Source organism: Nelumbo lutea, chromosome 6 (assembly GCF_056320005.1).
Source record: "Nelumbo lutea isolate HS-2025 chromosome 6, American lotus-T2T, whole genome shotgun sequence".
Lineage (NCBI taxonomy): Eukaryota > Viridiplantae > Streptophyta > Magnoliopsida > Proteales > Nelumbonaceae > Nelumbo > Nelumbo lutea.
Window position 1 is genome coordinate 26,814,886 of NC_142689.1, and position 22,268 is coordinate 26,837,153.

The 22,268-nt window shown below is 38.3% G+C and overlaps 1 protein-coding gene across 4 annotated transcripts; it reads right to left on the reverse strand.

The window, feature by feature from the left end:
• Positions 1-1,751: 1,751 nt before the first annotated feature.
• LOC148848119 (uncharacterized) lies at positions 1,752-21,261 on the reverse strand. Of its 4 annotated transcripts, none has more exons than XM_088949974.1 (6): positions 21,124-21,261; positions 20,878-21,012; positions 16,179-16,592; positions 3,365-3,924; positions 3,183-3,246; positions 1,752-2,525 (listed from the first exon to the last, which is right to left on the reverse strand). In XM_088949974.1, exons 3-6 carry the CDS (start codon positions 16,552-16,554, stop codon positions 2,068-2,070), a joined length of 1,458 nt encoding a protein of 485 aa, XP_088806100.1. In that variant the 5' UTR covers positions 16,555-16,592; positions 20,878-21,012; positions 21,124-21,261; the 3' UTR covers positions 1,752-2,067. The 4 variants fall into 4 exon arrangements, with proteins under 4 accessions (XP_088806100.1, XP_088806099.1, XP_088806097.1 ...); XM_088949973.1 differs by having other exon boundaries at positions 1,752-2,534; XM_088949971.1 differs by lacking the exons at positions 20,878-21,012; positions 21,124-21,261 and adding an exon at positions 19,862-20,323 and having other exon boundaries at positions 1,752-2,534.
• Between the last annotated feature and the right edge of the window lie 1,007 nt (positions 21,262-22,268).

Here is a 22,268-nt window from a genome sequence, read left to right on the forward strand (position 1 = left end):
TGAGAGAGTTGTGTGTTTTAATTTCGGCCTATGTAATGAGTCTGAGCTTATGAATTTATTCTGTTCATGGATTCTTGGGGGAGAGCTACCCCTTGCCTTTGTAGTTCCTTTATCTTCCTTTCTATCAAAAGACAGAAAAGAAAAGGAAGAAAAAAGGGTAAAAAAGATGCACTTGAAAGAATCTCGCAAAATCACAATCGGTTGATAAGGGCATGTTGTTCCCAGAATTCCAACCCAAGAAGAAAGCAATAACATTAGGAAGTCTTTCTTAGATTAGGAGCAATATATGAAAGATATGATGATCACCCTACATGGTTATTCTTCTCAATATCAAAATATATGATCTGATATGTCTTATATTAGCAGATCAATTAATTAATAAAATATCAGCATTAGTATAAATAACTATTGAATCTATTTGGTTGGCTGACAAGCATAAGAATGTGAAGTTTGAATCTGAGAGCAGCCACTGTGTAAAAAGAAATGCAAAGGTTATGTCAATATGCATTCATTCCTCAAAGGCCCTGTGAATTATATTTCAAAAAATTTTATGCCATTAGATTAAGGTTTAAATTATGTTCATATTGCATCCGCATTGGTGTACCCAGATACGCATTGGATACATCAATATAAAGATCTCTTTGTAAATATTTAAAACTTTAAATTGATGGTTGAGACCTTCTAATATTAAAAAAGTAAAAAAAAAGAGCACCAGTCATATCGATATGCACTGATACCCACTCAAGGGCATTGGGTGCATTGATATTTTAATCCTTGAGTAAGATTTAAACCTGGTATTTCATATTAAAGATGTGAGAACTCACCATTAAATCATTTTATCATGGTGCAGTATTTGTTAAAATTATATAGGTTTTACATTATCTAACCCGTATACCACATTTATTCAAATAAATAATGTAATATATGAATATTCAATCAGAAAAGTTAAAAAATAAAGAAAAATTGATCATTAGTATCAATATTTTATGTATGGTAGTGAACTTCACATTGGTTTTCCAAGCATCTAAATACATATTTTACTTCATTTTTTTAGTTTTCCAAAGTGTATAGTTTACATCTCAAATAAACTATAAAAATATTAAAATACGTATTCGTTTTATGTTTATACTTAATTTACAATCTTTTTAAGATTGACCCAGTTTTGGAATTTATGCATATCCTAGTCATTCCAATCCAAAAGTGCATCGCAATATGTATCTTTCAATTTTCCACCAACGTAAATATTGTATCTGAATCAGTTTGGGCCTTAAAATTAGTATTGTTGAAATTGTGAGATTTACTGAGTTTACCTACGTAATCCTAGTAATTCCAGAGTTTCAGCTATATCTATCGATTTCCTCTGTAGGGGACATCTCCCCATAACAAATAGATTTTTCCAATGCACGGTTTGTTGGGATATGCTGTGGTCAGTGGGGAGCCAATACGAATTCAGTGCCTGCACACTCATTGTAACTTCTTACTTCCCAATGTACAGACTTTTTTTTTTGAAGGCGAACCACAGACACTTGTAAAGCAATGGAATTAAATCCAAAATTATCACGTGAACCGCTTTTAATTTCCATCACTCATCTGCCTTTGTTTCACTGGGGGTCGCATGGTAGTGCTGCGAGCCTGCGACCACGGTCACAGCAGATGTTAACTAACTCTTCTAAGTCCCAATCCTCTTTGTCATACCGAAGCTTTGAATCTTGGCCATTATATTAACTAATTGACTGGGTCAGTAATAAAACTGAATGAAGAAAGAATGATTTAATACCCATTGACCAGAAAGATTAAGCTACATTCTATTAAGTTACGCAGTGGTGAAGTAACAGAAACCAAAATACTCGGCCCACCTTCTATAATATAAGGTGATGTATTGCTCCCAGACATCATCAAGTCGACTCCCATCAGATTTTCATCATGCATGAAGAATTCAAAATACATAATCTACGATATATTAATGCATATGCAATGATGCATGGAATGAAGATTGAAGAACTCAAGAAACAATAATTGGCTGATTGCCAACTGTAAGCTCATCACAACCACATAATAATGCAAATTTCAATCTTGTATGTCTAAGCCAAAGTGCTCTCTCAGAATAGTTTTAGAAGCCCTTCCAAATCCTTTGGCTACCTCCTTCATGGTTGTGAGTTTTTCGAGTTCAAGCTTTATCTGACCTACTCTGTTTATGACATTGCCGAGTAGGGCATCAGAGTCGCTGTTGGTTGCTGTTCCGGTGCATTTCGCCAGATGAGCCCTCGATGTGTCAAGTTGTTGATATAAACCCAGAAGAAAATCTTTCTGAGCATACAGTCTTTCCTCTGCAATTCTATACTCAAATTCCTGTGATCTCTTCAAGGATTGGAGAACCTGATCGATCTTGTCCTGTAGTTTTACAGATGCAATACGATGGTCTGAAGTAATGAACATAGGTGGCTGAGATTGCTTCTGTAGTTCAAGATCCAGAGGAAGCTCCAAGTCTGTTCTGAAATCAGGAACATCTTCATCATTTGCATCTTCTGGACTCCCTAGCAAAGTTGCAGTTTTTAAGAAGGGGGAAAAATGTAGAGTGAAACATCAGGTGACTAGCAGAGTGCAGTGGTAGAAAGTAGAGAATTAGTAATATTTTTTAGGTAAATAATAGCTTCTATTTTTAATATTTCAAAATATAAAAAATATAAAGAAATTGTACAACTGATCACCCTCTCGGTCCATTCCTCACTTATCCACTATGACAGTATTAAACAGTACCAAATATTTCCTTTTCTAATTCTAGACATATTTGCCACTTCATGTGCTTTTCCATTCCTTTCTCTTTGCATTCATTATGTTCAGAAAAACCAAAAAGTTGCTGAATATGTTGAACGAATGCTTTTTCCGACCAGATGATGATGTCTGAGCAGTAGATGAGTGCATGATCAAGAAAGTCCATGGTAAACAATGTGCCTTAAGCAAAACCTTTTTTCACCACATTTTTTCTATTATATATACATTGTCTATATTACATGTATCCTAGTTCCTAAATAGCATGTTGCTTAGAAGCAAAGGGGAATTTCAGCTTCTCCATGTCATTTTTAAATTATTATTATGTTGTCATATGTTGGTTTAACATATCTTCACAACATTGATGCAGCATTATGGAAATAATAAGGAATGGAGTTTAGAAGTAAACTAACCAGTTGATACAGGTGAAGCATTTTCCTCTTTCCAGATGTCCTTAAGATCAGCTCCGCATTTAAGCTGATGTACATATCAGATGGTCATACTGCTGGTTGAGAAATTGTATAATGAGACAATATGACTCTTGCAAGGAAGAATTTCATTGAGTTAAATTATATCCATCATAGATTAACCTCACCTTTGTCATTGCTAATCCAATGCGATGCAACAACTTCTTTGCATCTGTTTGTTGTGAGCCATACACAATGCACAAACCCAGGTTTAATATCTTCTCAATGTCATCTCGGGAATCAAGAGACTCACAGGTCATTACAAGCCGTGTAACATATGGAATGAGACTTGTCCTCTTATCACAACGTCTACAGTAGTACTCCACATCTAAACCAATGCTTCCTCCAACAGTCCCAGCCATATATGAACGGAGAGCACAGTCCATGTGTGCAACATGTCCACAAATATGATTGTCACCCACTCTTGCTTCACACTTAACGAAGCTATAACCCCCATAAGCCCAATTAATAGTCTTACAACAAAGAATACAACAGCAATTACGACAAAAACCAGGTTCACTGCAGCATATATCACAATCCATAGATGCTAGAGAGTAGGTCCTTGCTTGTAATTGGAGATTGCAGATCCTGTTTCTAGCCTTGCAATCCATACTCTCATGATTTGAGTCATATCCAGAATGTTCAGCCATCTCTTCATCAGGAAGCATGCCAAGTGAATTGCTTTCATCTGCATTTCACCACAGAATAAAAAGTTTATTACGCAATAACTCTATGCTAAAACTTAAATATGATGTGATGTATGTAGAATCAACAGAGGAGCAATTTAACACATGTATAGAAGGAAAAAGGGAAAAAAAAACATAACCCAGGAAGTGCATACAGGAAATCAACAGTATAAATTGTTTTTAAGTTTTAGCAATTTTAGAGGAAGAAGCGCAGCATGATGAAAGAACACTACAAGCATAATGTGGTGGAAAAATCAGTGCATTTCATGTGGGAAGTAAAGCTCCTCCAATCACCCATATATGGTTTGCTGACACCATAATTTTTGTAGCCCCATTTGTCAAGCAATAGAGGAAATGAATAACAATTGTTTTTTTGGTAATTAATGAAAAACAATTTTAAGAAGTTACAATTGTGCAGTAGCATCAGATCTAACAACCAATTTGAAGAAGAAATTGGTTGTTGGAATTGGGACAACAGAGGACAACTTCTTAGGTTGGTCTCAGAGTGAGCAAGAAGTTGAGAAGGATGGAGAGGGTTTGAAGTGACAGAGATTTCCAAGCAGCAATCAGGTGGATATCTGAACTGCTCATCGAAGCAAAGAAAATACTGCTTGAATAGGGAAGGGTTAGAGGTAGGAACCTGCTGAAAATCAGAGAAGATAGGAGCGCGACAATTCTCTTGCCTGAGGAAGATGTGTTGTGGTTGAAAGGGGTATCGGAGTAATCAACTCTATCAGGATAGTAGGCTGGAAAAATTCCATGGAGATAATAGGGAAGAGGTTTGAAGTTGAGTTGAGAAGGAATGGCAAGGGGAGGAACAGAGGTGGTTAAACTCTGCGGACAAACTACAACAGTATCTCCTATCTTTCGACAGGAGTACAGCTAAGGAAAAAGTATTGAATACAGAAGAGCGTATTGTGCAGAATCATCCTAGCCAGTTGGTATAAGATAAAACCAATCTGGAAAAGGTAAATGGAAAACAGAGCTCCTCCCCTCGTGGAGTAGCGGCTGCAAGTTAGACAGGTTTGCAAAGGATGCTGCTTGAGGCTGGGAGAGGTAACTGGGAATGGAGAATGGTAATGACAGCTGAAGAAGAAGTAAAGGATTGAGGAGGAAAATATTGGATACGGTGGTGAAAAAATTAGAAACAGAAGCTGATGCAGTGTTAATGCTCTTAACAGACAGAAAGGTGGTCCTTGACATTGGTGATGAAGAAAGAGGCTTTACAATGATTGAATCAAAAAAGGGCTTGGTCCAGGTTCAGAACTGGACGCCACTGTACAACAAGATGGAGCACACATTTGGAAGCTTCCTGATAAATCTGTTAGGATTTTGATTCCATCTTTGGAGTGAAACGAATCTTGGGAAAATAGTAAGGCTATTGAGAGGAGTTTTGGAGGAGGTTAATTTTCAAGATTTACACGCTGCAGAGATTAGAATTGCAGGGGTGAAACCAGAACTCCTACCTAGATCAGTTGAAGTTTTTGTATGGTGCCTGGTATCATATCTGGCTGCTATCAGAAGTGGAAGCATCTCTTTGAGGACGAAGAGCCAAGGTTGAAGATGATGCTAATGTGGCAGGCTGTTATATACATGGCACATGAACATTGGTGAGAAAGGGTGTGCAGGGGAAGTCCAAATGGGAAGTTGGAACGTCAGTAGAGGAAAACCAAACAGCAAGCAATCTATTTAAAGAAAGAAATTCACAAGTTTTTCAATTAAAAGAAAAAGAAGAGGGTCGGTTATCCTTTGCTGATGTGGCTAGGGGAGGGTGTGGCTCGACTACAAAACTGATGTGAACTGCTGTCTTTAATCCAACCGGGAGGTAGAGCGGTTTAGCTTCTGGGACAGGTAAAAGAAAAACCGACCCATGTGATATTTTAAGTGATTGCCTAGATCAGGGAAAGGGGTCTGCACTTATAGACAGTAGCCATCGTCTATCTTCTTCTACAAAGGGTGCTGGGTATGACGTGGCTAGGGAATGAGGAAATCCGCTCACCTGCAATCAAAGCCTTGAAAAATAGACTTAGAAGAGAACTCACCATTTGGGGTGAGATGTAACTTCTTTAAGAGTTTGGAGAAAATCAACTATATCAATTATCTCTAAGTCTCTTAAGGGTCTTCTAAGGCTTAAATTCAAGGTGTTCTCAGAAGAGGGGTGAGGCAGGCAGGAGGAAATAGTTGCTTCTTGGTCTTAACGATAGATAAAAAGTCTAGGGAAGGAGGCAGCTAGAGTATACCCCACCAAAAGTCCTACCTACCAAAACTTAATTCTGATCCCATTGTCCACCTTATACCTGATGAAAGGAAAAAAGTTACTGTGGATAGAAACGATACCTTCCCAAGGATTTATTGACGTTACCCTTCTTTTTTTCTGGTTGATATGACAAGAAAGAAACTCAAGGATGTTTCAAAACAAAGGCTGTCAAGAGGATGTAGTGTGGCAGAAAATTGTGGGGAAACTGTATTCTTGGTCTTCAGCACAGTTAAATGTTGACAGTTCTTTCTGTAGTTCTCTTTTTTATTTATTTTTGGTCAGCTAGTTCTCTTTTTGATTTTGGAAGTCTTTGTAATTCCCAATGGGATAGTGGTATGAATGATTTTTGTATTCTCCGTTGTACAGACACTAGTTGTACATGGTTTGGTTTTTTAATGAATCGATACTTTAATTATCAAAAAATCCAGTTCAAATGGAGATTGCTATCCCAACCATTTGTGCTTGAACCATACTTGCTGGTGATGACAGCTGCCCAAAGAGCATTGGACTCAATGGGGAATATCCAAAGCCATTTTCCCAAAAGAGAAGCATTCTTCTTTATTAGATGTCCAATTCCCAGACCTCCTACCTCCTTAGGCTTGCACATTTGTTCCCAGCTCATTAAGTGATTTCCTTTCTCCTTCCACCTTCCCAAAGAAAATTTCTTTGAAGTTTCTCAATTAAATTTCTGACTTTGGTCAGGATCTGAAAGATTGAAAGAAAATAAATTGGCAAGTTTGTTAATGAGGCCTTTAAAAGAGTGAGTGATGTAGGACCAGCTCAGTTCTAGTCCTTAGAGAATGTTGAATGGTTTTCTTGATCAGAATTTTATGGTTGTTGATGGCTGTAATGGCTTCTTAAAGGAATAAGAAAGAAAATAGGGAGAAAGAAGAGAGAAAATACCTGGAATCACTCAGAGTGCCTAGAATCACTCTAGGGCATGGGAATCACTCACCATAGTTAGTAGCATAAGCTGAAGAAAACTCAATATATTTCATTCCCTTCGTGTAAAATGTCCATACATATTTATAGACTCTAAACTCATAATAATCCTAGGAGTCAAAATGTTAGACTCAATAATCCTAGTAGGACTCAAACTAAGCTGTCATATCCTATTTCAATTCAAAGAAGACTCAATAACTCTAATCCTATTTATGCAATGACTCTAAAATTTTAAACATAAAAAACTATAACTAGACAAATTGAACCCTATCATTGGACCCCCACAGAAAATTACAAAATGACAAAAATACCCCTACTATCCAAAAATACAAAAATACATAAAATTTCATAAAATTCCAATTTTGACTCTTTAGCTCTTGCGTCAGTGAGGCTTCCTCCTTTTGGTAAATAGCACATCTTCCAAGTGCCTAATTTCTTCTCGCATTTCTCCACCATTGGTCCTAAGAAGCTTAAAGTTTTTAGGTTCCCACCAAGAGGCATCCCTAGATAGGAAATAGGGAGTCTCCACTTTACACTCCAAAATGGCTTTAAAGCTCTCTAGAAGATCCTCTTCTACTGAGTTTATGGCCACAATACTACTTTTGAAGCAATTGAACCTCATTCCAGTTACCATCTCAAAGTAGTTGATTACCCTTTTGGTATTTAAGATGTTTTTCAAAGATGCTTCCAAGAACAAGCTAATGTCATCAGCAAACTATAAATAAGCAATACATATAGCATCTCTTCCCACTTCAAAACCTTTCACCTGACTTAAACTCTTGGCTTTGTCAAAAAGTTGGCTAAAGATATCCATCACCAAGGTGAAGAGAAAGGGGGAGAGGGGGCAACCTTGTCTTAGCTCTTGACTTGCCTTCAAATAGCCTTTGGGTTCTCCATCTATCAACACTAAGAACCAAGAAGAACTAATGCAGCCTCTGATCCACCATACCCATCTACTACCAAAGCCTCTTGCCTTTAGGATGTGTAGTATGCAATTCCAAACAACTTTATCATAAGCTTTTTCAAGGTCAAGTTTGACTAAAACCCCCAACTCACCATTTAGTCTTCTATCTTCAAAACATTATGATTTCTGCAAGAAGAAAGATCTCGATCAAGAGATGAGAGGAGGAGGAGAGAAGAAGAAGAAGAAGAATGAAGAAGAAAAAAGAAGAGAGGAGAGAAGAAAGAGGTGAAATATTTAGACCAAAAAACGTAAACTAGCGGTACCCAGGATTTGTATTTATAAGTTAGGGTGACTACATAAAAAGTAAAAGGTTAAAAAGACAAAAACGCCCCTACGGCACATAACCGAGATTACATCACTCCCCCTCAAGTTGGGGCGTAGATATCAATCATCCCCAATTTGTCACAAAGATTATAGTGCCGCATGGAATTTAATCCTTTAGTAAGGATGTCTACCAGTTGTTCCTCAGAGCGATGTAGGGAGTGCAAACTTCTCCTTTTTCCAATTTTTCCCTGATGAAGTGTTTGTCAACCTCTATATGTTTAGTTCTACATGGAGAACAGGGTTGGTTGAAATGTTAATAGCAGCCTTATTGTCACAGTATGATGACATAGGATCACTGAGAGGAAAGCCCAATTCACCCAAGAGATTCGGTATCCATAGAAGTTCTGCCACACCATGAGACATGTCTTACTCCTCAAGTAACCAACTTTCCCCCAACAAAAGCACAATAGCCACTAGTAGATTTTCTGTCATCCACAGAACTAGTCCAATCTGCATTAGTGTAAACCTCAACTCTCATGTGCCCATGTTTTCCAAACAGGTGTCCTGTCCTAGGGAATTTCTTCAAATATCTAAGAACTCTGTGTGCTGCCTCCAAGTGTGTGGCCTTGGGAGCATGCATAAACTAAGGACTCCCACTGCATATGCAATGTCAGGTCTTGTCATGGATAGGTAGAGAAGTCTGCCCACAAATCTTTGATACTACTTCATATCAGCTATGGGCTCATCACTACAATCCCCGAACTTGTGGTTTACATCTATAGGAGTGTCGGCAAGTTTTGCTCCAATCTTCTCTGTATCTTTCAAGAGATCAAGAACATATTTCCTTTGGAAGATGAAGATACCCTGATTAGAGCAGGCCACTTCAATTCCAAGGAAATAACGTAAAAGCCCCAAATCCTTCACTTCAAGTTGAGTGGCCAAGAATCTCTTCAATCTTTGTATCTCTGAGTTCCAATCACTGGTGATAATAATGTCATCAACATACACAATTAAAGCTACCATTCTTCCTTGCTCTCTCTTCACAAAGAGTGTGTGATCAAACTGTCACTACTTAAAACCCATCTGTTGAACTGCATTGTGGAACCTATTGAACCAGGCCTTTGGAGACTGTTTTAAACCATACAAAGATTTCTTCAGTCTACATACTTTCTGCTCATCTCCTTTAGCACAAAAACCTAGAGGTTGGATCATATATACTTCTTCTTCTAAGTCACCATTCAAAAAAGCATTTTTAATGTCCAACTGATGAAGTTCCCAATCTAGATTTGTTGCTAATGAAAGGAGAACTCGAAGAGAATTCATTTTTGCTATAGGTGCAAAGGTTTCTGCATAATCAACTCCATACACCTGTGAAAAACCTTTTGCAACTAGCCAGGCCTTGTACCTCTCCACTGTGCCATTTGCCTTATGTTTCACAGAGAATACCCATTTGCACCCCACAGCTTCCTTTCCTTCAAGATCTACCAGCTCCCCCGTGCCATTTTTGTGAAGGGCATTAATCTCCTCCTTCATTGCATTTGTCCATTCAAGAGTAAGTAAGCTTCTGCAACACTCTTAGGAAGGAAAATGTTGTCAATAGCAGAGAGGAAAGCACGAAAAGAGGGTGAAACATGCTCATAGGACAAGGAAAGGGCCACCGGGTGGTGTATGGTGCATGATCTGACACCTTTCCTCTTAGCAATAGGAAGATCCATATCATAATTAGAAGTATCAATATCAATGGGCTCAGGAATGTCAACTAGAACAATAGTACCTGGATGCGGTGATTGATTTAACCCCTGAGAGTTCGATGGCACAGGTTGCACAGCTTTAGGATGCTCTGTGTCTATTAAACTTCATTGATCACAGCCTTGACTTTTGCACCGCTGTCTATGAAAGACCCGAAATGGAGGGGGGTCGGGAGGAGAAGGCAACAAAACCTGTCTCTATTTCTCCTCACTTGGACTCTCCCCCTAAGGAGAAGCAAGAAAGAAATGCACATCTTCAAAGAAAGAAACATCCATAGATACAAAGTACTTTTTGGAAATAGGGTCAAAGCAACAATAACCTTTTTGGAAAAGGGGATAGCCAAGGAATACATAAACAATGGCTTTGGGATCTAACTTACCACGGGTAGGTGATAGATCATGGACAAAACACTTACACCCAAAGACACACAAAGGGATAGGAAACAATGGAGTTGTAGGGAAGATGAGCTAATGAGGGGACTTGTACTCCAAAAGACGAGATGACATCCAATTGATAAGAAAAGCCGTAGTCATAACAGCATCCACCCAGAACCTTTTTGGAACATTCATGTGTATCAACAACCCTCAAGCAACCTCTAAGAGATGACGATTCTTTCTCTCTGCAACTCCATTCTGTTGAGGGGTTTGAGCACAAAAGCTACGATGAATAGAGCCACAAGTTTCAAAAAATTCTGAGGTCACCATGAAGGTACTCTTTAGCATTGTCTGATTGGAAAGTTCGAATCTACATTTGAAATTGTGTGTATACCATACGTTGCAAGGCTTTCATAAATTTAGGAACTTCGTCTCAAGAGTGCATAGGGTACACCCACGAATATTGAGAGAAGTCATCAATGAAAGATATGAAGTATTTGTAGCCATGCTTTGTTGGAATATTTACAGGTTCTCAAACATCAGAATACACAATGGAAAATGAAACATCCGATTTTTTATTACGTAAAGAAAATGAAGTTCTACAATGCTTGCTTAACTGGCACACTTAACACTGAAAATCATTAATAGACACAAACTTAAACAATTCTGGAACCAAACACTTTAAGGACTCAAAAGATAGATGACCCAAACGATTGTGCCACAAAGTAACCTGACTTCTATTTAACTGACTCAAAGATTCTGAGGCTGAAAGACCAACTCTATTATCTAGCACATAGAGGCCACTCACCATGTTCCCTTTACCAATCGTCCTCCCAGAGGCCAAATCTTGAAAGAGACAAGATTGAGGAAAAAAGGTTAATGAGCAGTTCAAAGAGTGTGTAATGCTGCCAATAGATAGTAAATTAATAGGCAGTTTTGGAACATGTAAAACATCTGATAGGGGTAAGCCAAATGGCAAAGATATAGATCCTTGACGAGAATGATCCATTAGTTAACCTCACTTTATCTTTGCCAAAAAAAAAAGGGTGTATGATTGGAGAAAGGTTGACTTATATGCCATGCGATTAGAAGCACCAGAATAAATAATCCATGGGGATTCAGAGGTATCAGTAGACACATGGAATGCAGAAGCTAAGTTACTTGAGGAAGAGGCAAAAGAGGTTGAAGGAGTGGGTCCATAATCAATTTGTGTGAGGGCCCTACCATATTGCTCCAAATGGTCACAAAAGGCGGTGATAATATTTTCCTTAAGATCGGACCTAGGGGGGCAATCTTGAGAGTTCATAGTAGTTCCTCCACTCTGCTACTCATGAGAGGCCAAGTTAGCCGAGGTGAACCTTTTCTGATTTGGTTTCTTGTTCTGTTCTTGTGCTGATTTCTTATTTAGGTCTTGTGCCCACTTCGGCTTGCCATGCAATTCCCAACATGTCTCCCGTGTGTGTTTGGATTTCCGACAATGAGAGCACCACGGTTTATCCTTATCATCAACCCTTTTCTAACCATCTCCCTTTTTTGCTGAATTGATATTACCTCTTGCAGCTAAGGCAATGGTCTCCCCCTCGGGAGGATTCATGGCAGATTTCCTACTTTCCTCAGATTGAACCAACGCATACACTTCTTGGACAGAGGGAAGATCCTTGCTGCCCAAAATTTGAACTCGAATGGGTTCATATATGGGATTAAGTCCCAACAGAAAAGCAAACACCCGCTGTTGTGACACTAACTGTTTGTAGGCTTTGGCATCATTTTCAATCTCCCGGTCAATCTTCTGATAGTAATCTAACTCTTTCCAGATTAGATGTGAGGGTAGAATAGTAGGTGGATAAGCTTCTTTCCCCTTGTTTACACGTTGTAGACTCGACTTGCAATTGATAGATTCTAGCATAGTGCCTCTGTTCGGAGTAAGTTGACCTTGCTTGTTCCCATATTTCCTTGGCTGTTTCAACCGACATAAAGTTCCGCTTCACTGATGGTAGCATAGTAGTCAAGAGCCATGACATAATCATGCAGTTTTCCTGGTCCCACTTATCATATTCAACCGTACCAGTCCTAGGTCCCTTCACTTTTCCAGTGATATACCCTGCTTTACCCGGGGCTGTGATGTACAGCTGCATCTCCTTAGACCATGTCAAATAATTTCTGCCATCTAAGGGAGTAATGGTCGTTGGAAAGCTCATGGAGTCAATACTGTTGTTCATTCCTCCTTGGTTAAAAGAGGCTCCAGAGGTTGCTGAATCTTCATAATTCATGACTGACGCTCACTAAGACAACAACAGTCCCTTCACTTCAGTCAATACACACAAATGTACTACATAGCCCTTACTTTAAGTTTTCTGACAGTTAGAACACAATCACAGCCCTTGCTGCAACACACTCTCACTGATCTAACAGGCCTCTCCAAGGCTAATATAAGCCACAAGCATCAGTATACGGTTGCTGTAACAGTCAAACAAACCAAGTCACTCATGACCTACAACTAATTCCACAAGTTCACAGGTTTCTGGATCATCCGACCCACAAAGAAAGGGTTAAACCTCCCTTATACCATTCGGTCAAGGCAACCCTCAACCTGTTCTTGGTACCAGCACCAAGAACCAAAGAAAAAAGGTTTAAAAAAAACCTGTCCAAGTTCAGTTCAGGTGGTTTCTGGATTTTCCAGTCCAAGAATAATAAAAGAGAATAGAAAAAAAGGAGCCACCAACCTCTTGGAAGGACTCAACCAGTCATCAAGAATTTTCTGCAATCACTTTAGTTGATTTCCGCCCATAACAGGAGAGGGAGATCCAGCCGATGAGTTCTCAGGTCCAGAATAATCTTCTGCAATCACTTCCGCTGAGTTTCTGCCCAGAACTGGAGAGGGGATTCAGCCGATGAGTTCTCAGGTCCAGAGCTGACTTCGTTTCGTCATTCTCAGTCAAGTGAACACAGAGGATGTCATCGACCAAAAAAATTTACAGAGCACCAACCTGCTCTGATACCATGATTTTGGCAAGAAGAAAGATCTTGATCAAGAGATGAGAGGAGGAAAGAAGAAAGAGGCGAAATATTTAAACCAAAAAACGTAAACTGGCGGTGCCCAGGATTTGTATTTATAAGTTAGGGCGACTAAATAAAAAATTAAAGGTTAAAAAGACAAAAATGCCCCTGCGGCACATAACTGAAATTACATCACATTCATTTGTAATTAGAATGCTATCCACAATTTGTCTTCCTTTCACAAAGCAAATTGATTTGGAGAGGTCAGTTCTCCCAGGACTAAGAACATTATTTTCTTGCTTAAAACCATTTTTAATAACAAAGGAAACAAGGAAGATCTGGTGCCATTTTTTAAACATTGTAGGCTACAACTGGGTGTTTCCTGAATGTATTGAAGATTTTCTAAGGCAATGGTAAGGGAGGGGGTTAGGCCAAACCGTCAAAGGGGAAGAATCTACTAGAACACGGTGGCTCAAGTAGTATTGTGGGGCATTTGGGAAGAACAAAACAATCACATTTTTAATAACAAAGCTAGACTCATGGAAGAGGAAGACCATATTTCTCATATTTTTCACTTGTGCAATCTGTGGGTGCTGAATTCAGAGATGTACAAAGGTTCACTCCGAATATGCTTCAGCAGAATGTAGTGGAATGGTTGTTCTCTTCACCTAGTTCTTTAAGAGCTAATAGCCTTCCCCAGTTAAGAGAAGAGGAGGTGACTCCGTATTTTGATGGAAGTGCACTAGGCAACCCGGGATTAAGCTGGAATTGGTGGTCTGTTCAAGAGGAAGGATGGTAGCCCTTTGTGATTTTTTAGTGGACCAATTGGGATCGCAGATTCCACAATGGCTGAAATTTTAGTAGTGCTAAATGGCCTCTGTATCACAAGAAGTCTAGGCTTGACCAACATGGAAGTCAAGGGTGACTCTGGCAACAGGGTAAAGTGGCTTGGGGAGAAGGAAGGTAGGCCTTGGAGATTGGTGAACTACTTGGATGAGGCTAAAGATTTGTGTATTCCTTGAATGTAAATCTAATATGGATCCCTGGGGCCTTAAACTCTGTAGCAGATAGTTTAGCTAAATCAAGTGCTCACGAGGAAGCCTTTATAGTGATAGCATTATGACCTTGTAACCTGTGTGAGGCTAGCGTTCTTTGTACATCATCTCATGTACTCTTCTCTATCTTTAATATAAAGCTACTCTTTTTCTAAAAATAAAAATTAAAAAAAAAAAAAAACTAGCAGTATAGTATATTGTGTTAGTATCAAAATATTAGTTGTCTTGTACAATGAGATGTTGTATACATATAATCACATCAATGTTTTAAAACGCGGAGGCATGACGCAAGGTGTTCCACTACCTAGAAGCATGAGGTGTAAGTCTCCCGAACACAAGAAGGTGTAAGCCTCCTTAAGAGGAGGAGGATTAGGAGGAGGAAGGGGAGGGGGATAAAGAGGAAGGGGGGATCTCATTTTTTCTTTGTTTTTAATAAAAAAATTTTATATTAAGAAGAATAAAGATGCATAACATTAGTTGAAAGGGGGGGTCCCGTCGAAGCGGAGGCGAGCGAGCGAAGCAAGACCCCCCTAACTCAAAAAAACAAATTGGGAAAAGGGGAACCCTTGTTTGGCTAAGCTACCTGTCAAGCTATTAGCAGTCCTCACCCATTTCACATGCATTAACATGTCCTGTGACAGCCATTTGAGTTTTCTGAATTCATTCCTCAAATGCCATGCCACCCCTTCCCCTTTAACCAGCCACATAATCATAGTTTTAGAATCTCTCTCAATAATCAGCCCTCTAATACCCCGCCTTCTCAACCCCAAAAGCTGCAGCCAAAAACTCTGATCTTGCCGCATCACCCTGCTCCACGGGGCCAGAGTATAAAGCAATTATGTTCCCCTCTTCATCCCTAATGACTCCTCCAATACCTGAGGGCCATGGGTTACCCAAACAGCTCCCATCAAAATTCAGTTTCTTCCAACCATTTATTGGAGGAGACTAAACCTCAACAGATCTTTGTCTTGTAGTTGAGGATGCAGCGATTGTACCCCAAGCTCTGAAGAAATCTTCAATCTTGAAATCTGAAAACAGCTTCAAACTTTTTGCTCAATGAACTACCCTCAATGTTATAGTTTCAACCAAAGTTTCCTAGCTTCACTCCTCTTCAAATATTCTTGCATTTCTTTCCTCCCACACAGTCCAAATTAACGCTGCTCTAGTGCATATCCACAAGGTCCTACCCCTCTTTTTTGTACAGCTAATGCTAGTAGGGCTAAACAAACCCCCCAACCTATCAGGAGAAGACCACTTGCATCCAAAAGTAAACCAATCCCAAAGAAAGATAATAAACGGACAAGAGATAAGAAGATGAATCGCAGTCTCACCATTCAACTTGCAAAGAACACACCAGTTTGGTCTCTTCCTTTGAAATAAACCAAAGGTATTAATGCTTCGATACTAAATTATTTAATTACAAACTACTAGGACAAAGTAACTTCCTAATGATACAAAGACAACACAACCTTGGGGTTGGGGGACCAAAAGTGCAATGAGTTTCATCATTCATGAACTGATGAAATGAGAAAAAGGAAAAGATCCCAATAAAAGAGCACAAGACCAGCTGATATATATATAATTATTGAAACAAAAAAAAAAGCAATATAATTACACTAAAACATAAAATAGGGCTGTTAAATCAAAGCCATACCTTTTGTCCATGTGGAATCTTCTGAAGGGACCTTCCAACTAAAAGAGGCAAAGAAGGCATTCACATCTGCATTAGGAAATTCCTTCCGGATATACTGTTCAACTGAGTATCTGCTTGCAAAACGGTATTTCCTACACAAAGTCATGGTTTTCCGAAGACTTCCTGGAGGATACAGGTACCTATCTATCCAGAAGCCAGAAGAAGTTTTCCTCTTCCCCACTTTCCAAGTCCAGTTATCACCGCGATTAGGCCAATCTACAGGAGCATACGGCAAACCCTCACCTGATTCACCTGCTTTAACTGGCCTGAGATGTAGCTCATTTTCCTTCGAACCAGCTGTGAAACCATTATCTTCACCAGGAATATCAAGCTCCATAGATTCTCTTTTACTGATAGTTGGCTGAGGCTGGTAAACTGTACCAAAGGGAACAGTTGGTAATTGAGTGAAATAGTCATTCACTATATTAATGCATCTTTATATGCAATGGAGAACAGAGAGATATTATTAGAAGTTCACTAAAAAGGAATTCAATCTCCCTAATAACATGAATATTTCATCTGGAAGATTGTTAGAAAATGATACACATAGACTGGCCGGTCTACACACACATGACAGAGAGATATTACTAGATTTTCGTTGAAACTAAATCTCCCTAATAACATGAACATATTATCCGGCATATTGTTTAGGAAATGAAAAGGTGACTTAGCTGGAAAACAAAATTAAGAACCATGAGAGCAAACACACAAAGAAAAAGAGTCTGGGTTCATCAGTTGGTGGTCATGTTCATAGCATATGGGTAGGGTCTCCAGTTTGTGAAATTCAACTTCTGAAAATATATACTTTTAAGCTTCTACCTTATCATGCTTTTAACTCAATCCTTCTAGGGGATATTATAAATATGCATACATGTCTAAATCACTAATATCAAGTAAGCAAGAGCCTTTATTGTGTCCTTTGGTGTATAAAATGCCTAGAGATAAGATGGATAAATACCTTGAGAGGAAAATGTAAGAATAACTTGTACAATCTAAACAGGGGGTTAGTATAGAGCACTTGTTTTGGGGGACAGTGGGGTCTTCTTGATGTATCTATTCCAATCATGTCTATGGATCAGGCTGGATTCTGTCCTGAATTTGCTTTGTAACCATAATTCTTTTCTATTCAATTCAATAAAGCTTTAAGTTACCAAGAAAGGATAAAAAAAGAAAAGAAAAACAAGTACAAGATAAAATCATGTTGATTATGAATTGAACTATTAGTTCACGGTGAACATGCACTACAGTCTCTCCCCTAGTGTTAGATAACAGAAAAGGTAGCACCCATCATTTAAGACCTTATGGTAATAAGGGTCTGGAATCAAAATTGGAATGGTCCATTCCAGTTCCAACCGTTTGGTTGGGAAGAATTAGAATCCCATTCCCATCCCTGGTGGAATGGCATTCCCCATTTGAGGGAATCATCATTCCCTCCCCCTCCCTTAGAAATGAGAATCCATTCCAGGATTTTGATTCCCATCTGGACCAAACAGGCGGGAGGAATAGACCATTCCCATTCTGATTCCATTCCGACTACAAACCAAATGGACCCTAACTTTTTTTTTATCATTGTAAGACTTTAATAAGATTACCCATTCAAGAAGATTCTAATGTTCAATACAGAATGTCATTCTAACATTAAAAACTGAGAGCAGAAAAATCATTCACAACTATGAAACATTACTTGCAAACCTTAGATTGATATTACCCACAGAACCAACATTATCTCTTGAAATATGATCAATAATAGAGATGGATAGATTATTTGACATTAGTTTCTGAACAACTTAAAGCAGAGTGGCTATGATAGTTTCAAAATAATTCTACAGGATAAGGGAAATGCACAGATCATATCCACACATCTTCTAGCATCATCAATAATGCCGCAAGGTGGTGGTGTGTCTTTAAGCAAGAGGCACAAGATGCACTCAGAGGCATAATCACTAAGAAGTCTTCTTATTAATTGTTTCGATTAACATTGAAAATATATGAGGTCATATTATTATGCATTATCTTTTCTTTCAATATTCCTCTAGCATTTCTTCTGTTTCCACATCAGCAATGCAATTTGTATTGCACTTTCCAAGATTTTCTTGTTAGAAGGTAACCCTTTTATTTTTTTTATTAATAACAGAAGATTCATTAATTGATTAAGAAAAATAAAACAAGAGAGGGAAACTAAAATAACTTAACTCCCCACAACTGTCAAAGTACACCCAAAATACAAGAGCAGTTACAACTGAGCCCAGAAAACAGAACTCCTATTCACCCCTTGCCTAGCTAAGCCATCTGCAAGTGAATTTGCACTTCTCTTTACCCATGTGCATCGAATTTCAATGTCCTTGGTCAGCCATTTAAACTAAATTTCTTCTTTTCATTGTTGTAGTTCCAGCGCCTAGAGTTGTGGGTAATTTATGAAAACAACACTTTTATGGAGAACCTGAAGTGGGTAATTTTTCACCTAGTACTCTTCATTCTTCATCTTCCACTGCCTCCCCCCCCCCCCCTGCTTCTATAACTTTGTTTTGAGTAGATAGCCAAAAAACCTGACAAAGGTCAGAAAGAGAGAAGATATCATGCATTCAGATAGGTTGAAAATTGAAGAGTCAAAGGACACACACTGAAAGGATCCCTTGGTATGAAAAGAAATGTTTACAACATAAAAAGGTTCAACAGGTGTTTTTATCAGCAACAAGACATTTTAGTAGTCATTGATTAAGAAATAGTAAATATGTACAATAATGTGCTTTATATAACCAGACTTTCTACCCAACCCCTGACAGCTAGTTTTTTGCTTTTCTGTTTACAAACTTCTCTCTTGGGAAGACACCCCCCCCTCCCTCCCCCCAATAGAATTAATTCCTGCTTCTTGTCTTACCAATATATCAGCCATACTGTTTCAAAAGCTGTTTCTAGGATTAACAAAGGCATCCTTAAGAACCAGTTTGCTACCACCACAATTATAACAAGTTACACACACACACACACACACACACACACACACACACACATATATATATATATATATATATATGAGAGAGAGAGAGAAGCTGGCAAGTGGCAAAGGGCATGAATCCAATTTTTCCATCATATTAAACAAAAAATAAGTGATAACTGACTAAAAATAAAATAAAAAAATGAAAATGAGAATTAACTGGACATAAACCAACTTTTGTTATTGGGTCATAGATCTAGCAGTCCACCCATCTAGTTGAATCGTTTTTGAATTAAAAATAAAAAATTTAAGAAAAATAAATAAAATACAAAAAAAACAAATAACTTTTGATTATCTTTTAAAGCTTTTTTGTATAGAAATAAGCTCAGAACGATAAATTGTATATTATACGTTATAACATAGGCTTAATTTTTGTCATTGGATGATGGATCTAGTAGCCCAACCATCTAGTTGAATTGCTCAACTAACTGAATTAAAATTTTAAGAAAAAAAATACAAAGCAACCTAATAATTGTTTTTTTTTTTTGATAATTAGCAACCTAAAAATTGTTTTGACTATTGATTCCATTTTTATGGTCCAAGTCCAACCATTGGTTCTAGTCCTCGGTCATTTACCATTGTTGTGAAGTGAAAAGAAGTTATTTGGACAACAATGTTACAGAAAATGGCACTAAAACAAGGTTCATACCATAACTGGAAAGCATCGAAAGTATATTTAGGCTTTCCTGTTTTTCAACAAATTGTAGGCTGTCCATGTGGGTCACACCTCATAAAACCAGAAAACCAGAAGCTGCTGCGTGAAAGTCCGGCTGCTGAAACCATAATTTGACTTACAGGTCGGTTACCCGCCTTCAAGAATCATGGCAATTTGAGAGTGGTTTACATTCGAAAGAAAAGAAAAAAAGAAAAGAAAAGAAAAAAACGAAGGCGGTGAATGCAGAAAAAATTGCACCGTAAAAAAGATAAGTGATGGCATAACGGTCATTTCGGGAAATCGAAGGATGTGTGCACGATTTTCGCCAAGTTTAACAGATGGAGGGCATTAAAGTTCCAGCTGGCTCAGATGGTTTGTAGCGGAGACTGGATCGATTGCCGCCTTCACCCTGGTTGGGGTGAGAAAATTGGAAAAATGTTGAAATGTTGACATTTTTCAGGACTCAGGAGTTCATGAGAACGCGTTTATGTCGGGAATACTGTAGTGCGAATCTCGGAGAACATCCGACGGTTCAAGACGAAAGAGTACGTTCTCCTGTACCTCTCGAGGAGGGCGCTAACGCAGGACAAGGAAAATGATGGCGCATCCAACAGGAAGTTGGCATGCGCGCAAGCAATGTTTCAGAACAGTGATGTAAACTAAGGTGCGCCGGTGGCGATCCGGACAAACCTACGCCTAGTTTGCTGGTTGATTATCTGTTCTGATTACGGCCATTCGGAGAGGAGAGGTACTTGTCTCCGGCCGGCATTTCCGCTTCGACGGTGACAAAAAGCTAGCTGGAGAACGAGTTACTCGTCGGGCGCATGTTATCAAAACATTCTCAAACAGAACTGTTTTCTTTTTTTTCTTCCCTTTCTTTCTTTATTGATGTAAACAAAGAACTAAGCTTTGTTGAAGCTCCCGATTATCGAAGATCAAATGGATATATGAATTTTGTTTTGCAAAAGAAAACGAAAAAGAGGAAAGTTCATTCATAAAAAATTTCTTACTTGAGACAGAAATAGCGTCGTCCAGAGCCGAAGCGGAAGCGGAAGTTTCTTCACCTGGAGGAAAAATGGCTCCGTTTGTACCCTAAGCGGATGAGAGGGAGAAAGTTCAGGATTTCTGTAAATCTCTGCTCAAGTCTGAAAACTCAAAAAATAAAAATAAATAAATAAATCAGTGAAACAAACCAATATTCATCTGTAAGAAAAATGAGAGAGAAAAAGAGTGGTAATGAAAGAAAGAAAACCTACTCGAGTGTACCCACGTGCACATCTAAGCGTGCGTTGACACATTGTACTAGGAGATGCTCCGAATGCACGGATGAAATGAATTATGGGGCGCGTTCTGTTGGACGGTAAATAATTGGACACAACCTTCTTCAAAATAACCATTCTACCCCATGCATGAAAATTCCACCTGGCGAGAGTAGCGGCCAGTAGCTACCAGCTTTCCGGTTTCTTTTCGGCTTTTCCGTCACAGTCCAGCCCGTTCAGAGACGGACTAGGCTTCGACCAGGTGCCTTAAAGAGGTTTAAAGTCCAGTAAAGCCCGAATATTATAGTCCTCTTAGATGATTAATGTAAATAATTGTGTCATGGTTCGATTGTTTCTTGTTTCACCGTATTCTGGTACTAACTCTTACGTGTCGCACGGCTGGAGTGCCAAGTGGCAAGTGCTACCAACTCCAATCCAATTATTTTTTGGTTAAGTGTTATTATATAAATTTATGTTAATTTTTATTTGTTTTATTATATTCTTAAATACTAGAGTCTTAGGACATTTGTATGTGGACAAAGTTGAACCCTATCCATCTTAATAATATTCTTGCGTTACATATTGTTTAATAAATTAAAAAGAACCAAAAACTTAGAAGGGATTAAGAAGAGGGATTTACTTTTCATTAAGTTAGAATAAAAAATAGTTTTAATTAAATCATGTTTTTACTAATTTGCATCATTTTTAACTAATAAAATAGTTTTTTCTAAGTTTATTAACATTTTTTTTCTTTTTATTATGTTAATTTTTTATTAATAATTTGAATTTGAAATTTTTATAATCTTTATAAGGTAAAAGACTTAAACTTTCATTGAATTTTCACACAAATACTGAAACCTCCCCTCTCATTAGAAAATGGGCTAAAACCTCCCCTACTTGGATATGTCGTTGGGCAAAGACCTACCTGCATTAGTAATCTTTTAAGATTTGCTTACATTTGATGTTAATTTTTTTTAAAACCCCATTTTTGTCCTTTTTCAAAGTGAAGCAAGAAAAAATATATAAAAAACCATGCTGATGTCCTTATTTTTTAATATTTCTGTCTAATATGTTGGAATCGCTGCAAGATTTGATGATGCCAGATTCAATCCTGAAAGAATTTTGCAAAATTGGAATTTGGG

What these genes read in the sequence shown, in the direction of transcription:
- LOC148848119 (XM_088949971.1), bottom strand. Translation starts at nt 19,928, where the DNA reads ATGGACAGCCTACAATTTGTTGAAAAACAGGAAAGCCTAAATATACTT. An exon ending in TTGGATTAGCAATGACAAAG is followed by an intron (nt 3,247 to 3,364) that starts GTGAGGTTAATC and finishes TATGTACATCAG; the next exon opens with CTTAAATGCGGAGCTGATCT. An exon ending in TGCTTCACCTGTATCAACTG is followed by an intron (nt 2,535 to 3,182) that starts GTTAGTTTACTT and finishes CAACTTTGCTAG; the next exon opens with GGAGTCCAGAAGATGCAAAT.